The sequence below is a fragment of the Haliotis cracherodii genome, unplaced genomic scaffold (genome assembly GCF_022045235.1).
Source record: "Haliotis cracherodii isolate W230 unplaced genomic scaffold, xgHalCrac1.p SCAF_1, whole genome shotgun sequence".
In the NCBI taxonomy this organism is placed as follows: Eukaryota; Metazoa; Mollusca; class Gastropoda; order Lepetellida; family Haliotidae; genus Haliotis; species Haliotis cracherodii.
In genome coordinates, this window is record NW_027266264.1 from 74,069,880 (window position 1) to 74,083,602 (window position 13,723).

At 38.4% G+C, this 13,723-nt stretch overlaps 1 protein-coding gene across 3 annotated transcripts in view; it reads right to left on the bottom strand.

Moving 5' to 3' along the window:
• Positions 1-13,723, bottom strand: part of LOC139472168 (coiled-coil domain-containing protein 60-like) — a 47,708-nt gene that overhangs the window by 5,964 nt on the left and 28,021 nt on the right. For 2 of the 3 annotated variants that reach the window (XM_071254739.1, XM_071254576.1), the window contains 8 exons: positions 12,052-12,280; positions 6,570-6,699; positions 6,263-6,329; positions 5,844-5,926; positions 5,596-5,736; positions 4,880-5,041; positions 3,819-3,912; positions 586-627 (listed from right to left, as the gene is read on the bottom strand). In XM_071254739.1, the coding sequence (XP_071110840.1) occupies positions 586-627; positions 3,819-3,912; positions 4,880-5,041; positions 5,596-5,736; positions 5,844-5,926; positions 6,263-6,329; positions 6,570-6,699; positions 12,052-12,280 (948 nt within the window). Of the gene's footprint in view, positions 1-585; positions 628-2,714; positions 2,736-3,818; positions 3,913-4,879; positions 5,042-5,595; positions 5,737-5,843; positions 5,927-6,262; positions 6,330-6,569; positions 6,700-12,051; positions 12,281-13,723 lie in introns of all 3 variants that reach the window. The other variant, XM_071254653.1, reaches the window with a different exon arrangement.

Here is a 13,723-nt window from a genome sequence, read left to right on the forward strand (position 1 = left end):
ACTCAAGGTCTCACTGACCATGAAGATGATTTTGCAAATTAGGGATTTGGGCTTTAAACTGTGACATTTCCAAATATACTCAACCATCCAAAATAGGGAGTTGGCTAATACTAATAGATGGGTCTATGACCATGACACTATAGTAATACTGCATTGATGAACTTCTGGTTCATTTTGCCCTAGTGTCAGATGAATGTGACGTAGAAATGTATACTTGCATTGTTGTAAATAAATATATCTCTGCCCATCATTAAATCCTATCCAAACTCTCCATTGGTAGGCAGATAGATACTTCTGTACAACATACAATGATTCATGTCTATATGGGCTATTTGGCTTTATGTCACGTTCATCTGACAATTAGACAAAAAACAAATAAGTTCATCAAAGCCGTAGTACAGTAGAGTCAGGAGTATCATAAATGATTCCTACCAAATCAAACACACAAAGGGATTTGAAAAGTTGGTGAACTGAATGATTGAAACAAATATATGTTAATATTCATATTGACAAACAACACAACATAACAGTGCTGTAACCATAACGCTTCAGTCAGCTCCCTGACGTCTGTGGGTGACATGTTACCTGCTGGATGGGGGCCCTGGTGGACTTCCTCCTAACTCTAGGCTGCATTCAACAACAAGCAAAGTGTATCACACACTCACTCTACGCTATATAGGTTCAGTACTTCAGCAAATCCCTACAAGCACCTCTCAACAGTCACTAGAGGGACTGAAGCTCACCTTTCATTATTCCACTTTAAGAATCAGTGCAAATAAAAGTGACACAAAACATTTCCATAATCATAAAAAATCTCTGCTAAAAGCAGACTCCGTTGTATAATTCTGATTATATCATGAGCATGTGTTTATGAATCACTATCAAATTGTAATGATAACCAGGAGTTCGTGAAATGGACAGTGTATCCCGCCCCACCGGTGGTAAAGAATTGCTTCAACTATTAAGGATGGATGTACAAGTTGTTTCATTTAACTCTTCTTTCCTTTGACACTTTAAAAATTTAACTTTGCCAAGTTAATTGTTATATACTTTATTTTCCTCAAGTTATACCATTTGATATTGACATTTATTTTTCTGTTGAACCCTGTTCCAAATCAGCAGTTGAAACTAGTCATGTGTTTCACTCTCCTCTATGTTTACTGCCCATGACATATTTACAAAGAAATCTATCCTAATCTATTCTAAACATACTTCATGAAATATATTATTGTGTTGAGGAACCCAAATGTTTGTAGCTTGTGTATTTTGGCATCAGATGCTGCCAAATATCACAGAATGGTCTACGGTTTCCTTTGTCTTAAATCTCCACTGCACTGATGATGGACAATGGCACACACAGAAAGCTCATCTGTTGTACAGGTGACCAAAGCATCATTTCTACAGCACACACAGCTCACACACTCTTCAGTGTTTAGGTTCTTCTAGAACACATATTAATGTTTTCAGAGGGACCTGTTGGGCTTAACTGACTGGTGAAAATGATTAAAAAACTCTAACATAAGAATGGTCAAAGTTTTATGTTAAAATTAAATGCAAAATGATGTTGAAATACTGCTTAACATAAAAGAAAAATTATGTGCAAGATCAACTTGTACATGGCCTTACTTCACAATTGTGTTTAATAACAAAGAGATAGTACTCAGTGCAAGCATTTTAGTAAAACATGACTTCCATGAACAAAAGAAAAAGTTAACAAAGAATAATCATTGCTATTCAACCATATACTGAAAAAAAATCAAAACCTATTTGCACTGACTTTTACTGAGTAAAATTATCACTGCATGATGTTACTACATACTGACCACCCCCTGATTATGATAGTGAACATAATTACCCACGGAAACTAAAACCCTGAACACTGAAGTGTTTCTGCATAGGATGTTTGCTCAGCAGCATGACACCAAACATGCAACAGATTGATTTACTCTCATATCAGGAACTATTCAAACACAAGCACTATGTGGCAGTGATTAGGAGCATACAAAATGCACAAATTAAGCTATTATAAATTGCTTAATATATTAGTAGATACATACATGTAAATTCATTTCTGAAATCTAGTAAAAGGATTGAAAAATGAAAGAATTTGTTTCAAAGTAGAAATGGTAAAAAATAAGAATATTAAGAAATCAAATGTTATTTGTAAATAAACAGCATACATATATCACTGCATAAAGAAACAACATCAATTTTGAACATTATCCTCTTGCCTGGCAACATACTTACTGTACATAGACTTAGGGTATGCCCTACCAGAAAGACAGCATTACTTATTGTACAAGGATCCAAAAGTTTATGATGTCGGATATACTCCATAAAATACAAGTTTATATCCAAAAGGATGATGAAAAATAATAGTAAAATGAGAAAACATTAATATAGATATCAGTTTCAATACCAAAAAATAATGCAGAAAAAGTTAGACATATGACAAGCAGCAAATAATGTAAAATAAAGGCTTGCAAGATGTTTCCTTCAACAAAAGTCTAACATGCTCTCAAGTGCTTGAAGATGTGACAATGATTATTGTCCCAAAGCAATAAAAAAATAAAACTGATAAAAGCCAAAAAGATGAAAACTGGCAGAAAGGTACCAAAACCAAAAGAGGAGGTATGTAGAACCAGTGTTTGAAAAAAGTTAGAAGATATCCCAGAAGGAATAAATAAAAACATAAACTTTGACTTTTGACGTACAGAATCCAAATCCAATTGCACCTAATCAAAATAAAATGCTTTTAAGTTATGCTCACAGAAACTTCTAACTTAACAGATACTCAGTGTCATTATTGAAGGGTCACCTTAATATGTAGGGTGTCAAACATCAACATACGTGTATGTTAACAATGTGATGAACAGTATAAGATGATGCCTACGTCACACTGATTGGATGATTTTAAGAAACTGGAAAAATGGACGACTATTAAAATAAATGAAAACTGCAAGAATGAATGAGATGGAGAAAGTTTCCTAAAACACTCGCCTGATTGCAACCAGGGGTTTAACCCATGCACGTGTAATGCATGACAAGTAACAGTCTAACTGGGTATAAAATTTGTCATTCCAGATGCAACTGAACTGCACTCTTGGAAGTTGAAAAAACAGCATTTCTTGAATACTTTTATCTCTTATTATCCCTGTGACCCCTTAATAACGACGCTGAGTATACATCACATATTAGCAACATGACTGGTAGGAATCAATCATCATATGATATGTACTTGTTATCACACATTCAATCAGTATCACATATTTATTAACTTTGAGAAAATATTTTGAAGATGTAAAGATACATGATCCTAAATACAAGAGAAAAGCTTTAATCCAGAAATCAAGAAAACTTAAATGAATAAAGATTTACCATCAATTCTCATGCTTTGTGCATACCAGAATTTGTTTTGGTTAAAGCACAGAAACAAAATTAAAAATTCTGAGTTTAAATTACATCAATACTAACAACATTTCACTTTAACAAATCTAGCATTGGTACTCGTACAATATGATCTATGAGGTCTGTTTAGATGCAGGAAATTAAAGGTATTTCAAATATTATTCAGTTGTGCCCACATTTAATACCATGCTTACACACCAAAACAAGAACTAAAGTCTTCAGAAAATCACACAGAATGGTTGAAGAAGAAAGTCAGAATACATGCAATTTGGGGAAATTTGTAAGCAAGAATTATCTTGTGAAAGATTTACATATTCATATTACCACTCTATTAATATAATATCATAACTGACAGTGGTACTTTTAATAACATAAGATGAAGGTACATCAACAATGGACAATGTACATACCATGCCAAATCTTTCCAGTTTAGCCAGGATTGTTTTATAGTACCACAGCCCTTCCCGTGCCTCCTCGGGGATACTGTCACGAAGTACTGTGAACCTTAAAGTACAGACAGGATTGTTTTATAGTACCACAGCCCTTCCCGTGCCTCCTCGGGTATACTGTCACCAAGTACTGTGAACCTTAAAGTACAGACAGGATTGTTTTATAGTACCACAGCCCTTCCTGCACCTCCTCGGGTATACTGTCACGAAGTACTGTGAACCTTAAAGTACAGACAGGATTGTTTTATAGAACCACAGCCCATCCTCGGCTATACTGTCACGAAGTACTGTGAACCTTAAAGTACAGACAGGATTGTTTTATAGTACCACAGCCCTTCCCGTGCCTCCTCGGGTATACTGTCATGAAGTACTGTGAACCTTAAAGTACAGACAGGATTGTTTTATAGTACCACAGCCCTTCCCGCACCTCCTCGGGTATACTGTCACGAAGTACTGTGAACCTTAAAGTACAGACAGGATTGTTTTATAGTACCAAAGCCCTTCCTGCACCTCCTCGGGGATACTGTCACAAAGTACTGTGAGCCTTAAAGTACAGACAGGATTGTTTTATAGTACCACAGCCCATCCTGCACCTCCTCGGCTATACTAGTACTGTAGGTTAGTCGTTGTTGTTTTGTTGTTTAACGCCACACTCAGCAATATTCCAGCTAAATGACGGCGGTCTGTAAATAATAATATCTGGACCAGACAGTCCAGTGATTGACATCATGAGCATCAAACGAAGTCAGCGTGCCTGACAACCCGATCCCGTTAGTCACCTCTTACGACAGGCATAGTCGCCTCCTACAACAAGCATGGGTTGCTGAAGACCTATTCTACCCCGGATCTTCACAGGTGTCACATATTGCACACATGTGGGATTGAACCAGAATTTGGGGCAAGATGAGAGACTAGTGGACCAGTAGGCTATCCCACCAACTAACTTCAATAATAATCTTACCACGTACTAACATGAAATACTGCTAATTGTTTTTTTTGGTAGAGTTGTGATGTTTTTTTACCAATTTCTTTTTGTTGCCTTGTCCTTGTCCTTCTTCTGCTGTTCCGCCGGTCGGTGGAGGATTCGGTCCGTGGAGTCGCGCATATCTCGTAACGTGCGGTGGAAACTGTGACCTTCAGCTTTCAAACCCACCAGTTTACTGCTGCATTTCACCATTCTTTCCCTAACATACAAATGATATTCAGTTCATCATGTCCATGGTAAATCAGTTTATCTTATCATTCCAAATGAGACAATTTTGCATAACTGTGTTGTCCAGTACACTGCAATCTTTATTTTATACGTCATCTTGCCATTCCTTGTCAAATGAGTGAGTGAATGCCAGTTATCAAATCATCAATGTTCCGGAAATAACGCCACCTGTGCATAACTAAAGCCCAAAGGGACTCAATCAGGGAGTACTCATTGGCGGATCCAGGAGGTGGTCCAGGGGGTCCGGACCTCCCCAACTCCCTTTTGAAAACCAAATGTAGCATGTAAAATTATCTGAGACAGGAATAAGATTTTGGACCCCTCTCTTTTAAAAATGCTGGATCCGCCCTTGGTGTACTGGAGATTTACACTCAGGTATGGGCAATAGGTGAGACACGTGAAATGATCATTTGAGCAAGCTTTCAGAAAATCATTTTTCAATTAACTACGAGAGTTATATGAAGAGATAATAATCCACTTAAATGACAAGGAAAGTGACCTTGTAAGAAATGGTTAACTCAGTACCTGTCCATCTGTTCCAGAATGTCATGAAGTGTTAAAGCTTTGTCCTCAAGAATCTCAGAAAACTTCTGTCTACTTTCAGTTGTCATGCCAGCATGACGGTTGCTGGGCAATGATGCCATGTATTCCAGGAGTTGTGGTGAACTGGAAAGAAAGTCACCGTGCTATGAATTGTTCTGACAACAGACACAGATAATGGTACACATCACCTTCAGCTCATAGAGCTGCATGTGGAATTTATATCAGCTCACCTCTTTGGTCGTATAAAATGTACGTCAGCTCTCAGCTCACGGGAAGCTTTCTTGTCTGGGCTAACATCGATTGTATCATGATCCTGCAAGCCAAAACAGATGTATTAAACAATCATTTCCAAGAATAACTCTGAACTGTGCCAATAGCATTGATTAATGCTTTGTCTCTGAAAATATATAATTTTGATAGACAGAAGTATTTAAATTGAAAAGGGGTGATGCACCTGGGGATCAAACCACCGACTTTCCACTCTGCGGGCAAACGCTCTATCCACTAGACCACGGAGGCGGGATACACACCCTGTAAGCTTGAAGGATACAGGGCTCGAGGTCATGGTTAAAACAGCTACCGATACCACAAACAGACCAGAATGAGGCTTTGGAATAAATATTTAAATTCAAATAAAGTAAATACATACCGTTCCTGGTCGCTCTGGAGATTTCAAAATCGATTTTCGTGATGTCCTGCCATCATGTTCAGATTTCCTGAAGTAAGATGTATATATTATTCATAAAAACTCATCAAATAATAGAAAAAATTCCAATTTTGACAAACTTTTAAAAGGAAAACAGCTTCCATAAAAAGTATGTAAGCTTAGTTAAGTTTCGTTTCTCTTTTTGTAGAAGACTTTAAACATTACGTTTCCTGTCAAGTAATATTTATTCCCAGGTACTACAGCATGCAAGCATCGACTAAACTAGTAGACGTTCCTCCCTACAGCTGACCTGTCCTTGCCCCGGTCAGAGAGAGATGTCCGGACGTCCGACCGTCCAAGCATCGCCTCCTTCCTCTCCTCCTCCTGCTGAGACTCCCGCTTCAGACTCTCATAGTACTCGTCCAGAAACTTGAATATGCCTGCAACATGGAAGAATATATATGGACTTATACAATCTTTGTACTGTGTGACATTTTCATCATCAAACAAAACTACTTAATTTTTCATCATTAATCACAATACATATACATCCACAGGTATCAGTTTATTTTACAAATACAAATAATCTCTTGACAAGATAGGATTATGAGAGGTATCCAAGTTTTTGTATTTTCTTTTAAACAATATCTTCCAAACTGTATTTTTATCACATTTTATCACGGATTATCACTGTCTTTCCCTCCTATAAAAGTCATGAAACAAATGAGCCAAAGAGCTATATTATATTTCACTCAAAAATGATTTGATATTGAAATATAAATATAATATCAATATTATTATATGGAATTAGACATAACAGTATTAACACTGTGTCTGAAGACATAAGAAAATAGCTACGTCTATCAACAGTAATAAGAAAAGAGTAAATCATATGAATATTCTATCAATGTTTTAGTTTAGTTGTATATTACATGGTTATGACTTTATATAATCTCTTGTTTTAAACAAGCAGCAACTGTTAATTGCACAACTACATAAAACTCTCAAGCCAAACTCTCAGCTAAAACATACAATTATAGTGACTAGAGTATAAGCAGTATATTAAATTGTTAACACACACACATTAATCTCGACGTGTATACATTATATGAGTTGAGGTAATGATAACAACTAGATATCTTTTCCACAGACAAATTGGGATTATAGGTATAGTATTATTCAGCCAGTATGTATTATAACAGGCAGGCTGGGAATACATGCATTGTTAATGCAGGCTTGCAAATGCCGACCCTGTTTTGCTACAGACATGCCACACATTATAACACATATTTCATATTTGGTACTTAGTAAATGAATTAGCTGCCTGACCTCAGATGAAGCTCCAGATAATATCAGTATGATCATATGGTAAAGACTCAGGAAAGAACATCAGCCAATCATACGTCTACCATAACACCTCAAGTTATTGCCTACTGTAGAATATATACACACATGCACCCACTACCGTAACACCTCAAGTTATTGTCTACTGTAGAATATATACACACATGCACCCACTACCGTAACACCTCAAGTTATTGTCTACTGTAGAATATATACACACATGCACCCACTACCGTAACACCTCAAGTTATTGTCTACTGTAGAATATATACACACATGCACCCACTACCGTAACACCTCAAGTTATTGTCTACTGTAGAATGTATACACACATGCACCCACTACCGTAACACCTCAAGTTATTGTCTACTGTAGAATATATACACACATGCACCCACTACCGTAACACCTCAAGTTATTGTCTACTGTAGAATGTATACACACATGCACCCACTACCGTAACACCTCAAGTTATTGCCTACTGTAGAATATATACACACATGCACCCACTACCGTAACACCTCAAGTTATTGTCTACTGTAGAATATATACACACATGCACCCACTACCGTAACACCTCAAGTTATTGTCTACTGTAGAATATATACACACATGCACCCACTACCGTAACACCTCAAGTTATTGTCTACTGTAGAATATATACACACATGCACCCACTACCGTAACACCTGAAGTTATTGCCTACTGTAGAATATATACACACATGCACCCACTACCGTAACACCTCAAGTTATTGTCTACTGTAGAATATATACACACATGCACCCACTACCGTAACACCTCAAGTTATTGTCTACTGTAGAATATATACACACATGCACCCACTACCGTAACACCTCAAGTTATTGTCTACTGTAGAATGTATACACACATGCACCCACTACCGTAACACCTCAAGTTATTGTCTACTGTAGAATGTATACACACATGCACCCACTACCGTAACACCTCAAGTTATTGTCTACTGTAGAATATATACACACATGCACCCACTACCGTAACACCTCAAGTTATTGTCTACTGTAGAATATATACACACATGCACCCACTACCGTAACACCTCAAGTTATTGCCTACTGTAGAATATATACACACATGCACCCACTACCGTAACACCTCAAGTTATTGTCTACTGTAGAATATATACACACATGCACCCACTACCGTAACACCTCAAGTTATTTTCTACTGTAGAATATATACACACATGCACCCACTACCGTAACACCTCAAGTTATTGTCTACTGTAGAATATATACACACATGCACCCACTACCGTAACACCTCAAGTTATTGCCTACTGTAGAATATATACACACATGCACCCACTACCGTAACACCTCAAGTTATTGTCTACTGTAGAATATATACACACATGCACCCACTACCGTAACACCTCAAGTTATTGTCTACTGTAGAATATATACACACATGCACCCACTACCGTAACACCTCAAGTAATTGTCTACTGTAGAATATATACACACATGCACCCACTACCGTAACACCCAAGTTATTGTCTACTGTAGAATATATACACACATGCACCCACTACCGTAACACCTCAAGTTATTGTCTACTGTAGAATATATACACACATGCACCCACTACCGTAACACCTCAAGTTATTGTCTACTGTAGAATATATACACACATGCACCCACTACCGTAACACGTCAAGTAATTGCCTACTGTAGAATATATACACACATGCACCCACTACCGTAACACCTCAAGTTATTGCCTACTGTAGAATATATACACACATGCACCCACTACCGTAACACCTCAAGTTATTGTCTACTGTAGAATATATACACACTTGCACCCACTACCGTAACACCTCAAGTTATTGTCTACTGTAGAATGTATACACACATGCACCCACTACCGTAACACCTCAAGTTATTGTCTACTGTAGAATATATACACACATGCACCCACTACCGTAACACCTCAAGTTATTGCCTACTGTAGAATATATACACACATGCACCCACTACCGTAACACCTCAAGTTATTGTCTACTGTAGAATGTATACACACATGCACCCACTACCGTAACACCTCAAGTTATTGCCTACTGTAGAATATATACACACATGCACCCACTACCGTAACACCTCAAGTTATTGTCTACTGTAGAATGTATACACACATGCACCCACTACCGTAACACCTCAAGTTATTGTCTACTGTAGAATATATACACACATGCACCCACTACCGTAACACCTCAAGTTATTGTCTACTGTAGAATGTATACACACATGCACCCACTACCGTAACACCTCAAGTTATTGCCTACTGTAGAATATATACACACATGCACCCACTACCGTAACACCTAAAGTTATTGTCTACTGCAGCATATATACATACATCCACCCACTACCGTAACACCTCAAGTTATTGTCTACTGTAGTATGTACACACACATAGATTATCTATACAAAAGCTGTACATCATTTACAATACCTGATGATTTTTCTGAAAAGACGTTGATGAAAACATTTAATCAAATCACTGGGTACAGGGGCTAGGGTACAGTTGTAGGGTCCAACACAGAATAAATACACAATCTGTTGTAATAATAGACTGCCACTATGTACTTTTACCAAAATACATCTCCACGTATACCATCACATATAATTTGTTTCAAGTCTCTGGTGTTTGTGGGTGTATAAGCAGCAGCTGTCACTAATCCGATTCCTTGATGTTAAATCAGGTATGTCAGATCCAATTATGTTGTTATCTACACGACAGAATGACTGTCACATGACCATTAAAAAAGATACCATGACAATGTCACAATATATCAAATCTATAATGTCACAAATCAATCATGTTATTGCAAATGCAACTCTTAAAGAAAACCTGAAATAATATTCTAAAAGGTGTGCATCATTGAACACATATGGTCATGTCCTTGAAAGGCATTTAGAAGCGATACACATAAGGTGAGTGAGTGAGTTGGGTTTAATGCCGCTTTTAACATTATTCCAGTTATATCACAGCGTGTCAGCTTAATGTGGGAGGAAAGCCCGAAGTGATGCAGGTCTCAGACGTTTACTACTTCGGTGAAACCCACAAGCACGGGTATGGTTCTGACAAACCTAGAAACATAATGGGGGCGAACCAGGATTTGAACCCACAATCATAGGTTTATGGCCTGCCAAAGGGACGCAACTCTGCACAGCGAATCGCAGCGCCTTAGACGACTGGGCCACCCGTACTCCCGATACACATAAGGAAGAGAAGTTATGGATGTCAGCTTCAGTATTATGATGAACACACTGTTTTGGAGTGTATTCATTCACCTGATGAAGGAGGAAGTATATACCCCGAAACATTGTCTTCCTTATAATAAAGAAGTATATTCATATATTCTCTTCCACATATGGACCTGGTCAATAAAAGTACTATAAGGAACGGTGCATGTGCAGATTGACAAGGATGATCACAATTGCATGAACTGTTCATGGATGGGGGCATGGAGGTACATAACCTAGGTGCTATTTTGCATATTCCGAAAGAAACACTGTAAATCTTGAAAGTAACGCGAGTGTGAATAAAATGCGAGTGGTCTTTGTTCGCAGTGATTAAACTTCGCATTTATGTCTCCAAAATGACTATCAACAATAAGAGGGCATCATTGAACTCTCCCTCAGTCCAGACAGACGCCACCTACACAACACTTTGTCAAAGGCTGACACGACTCAACGCACACCAATAGGCTTCATCACACTCCTCAGATCTACAGCCCTTGTCTTGTCATCTGCCTTCAAGTTTGTTGACACCTTCTCCACATACCAATCAGGGAACTGTTGTTGGTTCAAATATTTCATTGCCTTAGAGCTTCCGTAATGCCAGTCAAGGGAATAAACACATAAAAACACTGTCCTTTTTTCAGAAAAACACTGTTTATTGTTTTTACAGAAGTGCTCTACTCAACGCTTGATTGGATAAAGGTACGGTTGGACTAAGGTAAGGAATATATCATTCCAGTGGGGATGGGGTGGGGGGAGTCACATTGATATTGAGTCACATTTTTGGCTTGGGGTCAGCAATCGTATTAATTTGGAGACACATTAATTTCAAGATTTACAGTATGCAAGAAATACTTGTTAATAAACACAAAGCTATACAGTTTCAGTCAGTAGTTTCACATTCGGCATTATAAATCGGCACATTGATCAAGTTGTTATCTTCTTCCCTACTGATATCTGAACACGTCATCCTCTGACGAATGTTTTACATATAACAATATGCACATCTTGTACAAGTCACCATGTTGCTGAATATTGCTGACATAAAATTGTCATATTTTTGGACAGAGACCTTAGATTGGCTATACCAAACATATTACGTAATTAATTCTTATGAAATTGTACCACCCAAACTGCCACATTTAATCTGGTACCTACTCTTGTTATAGGTAGCATCCTCCTCTTCAGGAATTGTTTCGGCACTCTCCTCCATGATCACATTATCCTGCAGGCCATGGTGCGGAAGCTGCCCCGAGCTCATGTTGAGCTGGGAGGTGCTGCTGCTAGGGCTGGCCGACATAGACGTGGATGCTGTCCGCGCATACAGGTGGGTGCTGCGTCGCTGTAGTGATGCCCGGCTTTTTTGGGTGCTGACTCGTTTATGGGTCTGTGTTGGGAAACATTACACTTGCAATGTGACAATAGTTGCATGTCCTTCTTCACAAGATTCATATCCAGGATACAGATCAGAAGTTAAAAATCATCAAAGAACAACTACAATGTAATTCATGCTAACGTTATGTTATCATAATAAACAGCTTTATGAATATTGAACTCTATAACTCTTCAATAGTAACCATATTGTTTTAATCAAAGTTTTGCTTGCTGCATCTTTGAATAGTATTTCAGTCATTTCACAGCATTTCAGTTCAATGTGTAAGGTGAGGTGAGGTGAGGTGGGGTGAAATGGGGTTCAACGTCGCATCTAAGTTTATTACACTTACATCGCGATGTTCATGCATGTGTGTGTGCGTGTGTGTGTTTGTGTGACTGCTTGTACCAGTCCAGACTGATGCCGATTTTATAGTGCTAGCCCATTGAGATACCTTGCCGCAGTTTATCATGAATACCCTACTCAGAGACAGTATACTGACTCTGAGCCGATCAGCCCTTGTTTTAGCCTCTTAACGCCGAGCACCAGACAGGGTAATAACAAGTGTCATCTTTTGGTATTACACAGCCGGGGATCGAACCCTGGACATTCCACTCTCCGGACACTCTACCACTAGACCACGGAGGCGGTCCAATGTGTAAGGAATATTAATTAGCCTCAAGGTGCGCAGGTTGCAGATGTTTACCAGACTGGAAGCCACAAGTACAGGTATGGTGCAGGGAGACCACAATCAGGGGAATCTCGGACTCAAACTATGATACACTGATCCTGACAAGGCTAGAGGGCGAGTGCGTGAGTATTGTTTTATGCCGCTTTTAGCAATATTCCAGCAATATCACGGAGGGGGACACCAGATATGGGCTTCACACATTGTATCGATGTGGGGAATCAAACCTGGGTCTACAGCATGATGAGCGAACACTTTAACCACAAGGCTACCCCACTGCCCTTTACAAGACCAAGGGACACAACTCTGCATCTCAAACTGGGCCTACTGTACCCCTGGTCAAGGGCATGAGGAAACCAAAACATATTTAGTGAACTTGCTTCAAATAACAACAGTTTAAGGACTTTTGTACATTCCCACAGAAAATAGTACATTTACAACCCATATTTATACCATATAACATACTGTCTTCACATATACACATGTATTGTTTTGAATCTTTTCATGATCTTAGGATATGATAACTATGTCATGACACAAAGTGGCACCGATACTTTGGTAAATTATTACAACCCTCTCATTAATTCATGTGCTAGAGCCGACTAACAGGAATGGGTGTTCAGACTCGCTGACTTGGTTGATGTATTTCATCATATCCCAATCGTGTAGATCAATGCTCATGATGTCAATTTGATCACTGGATTATCTGGTCCAGACTCGATTATTCACTGACTGCCGTCATATAGCTTGAATATAGCTGAGTGCAGCTT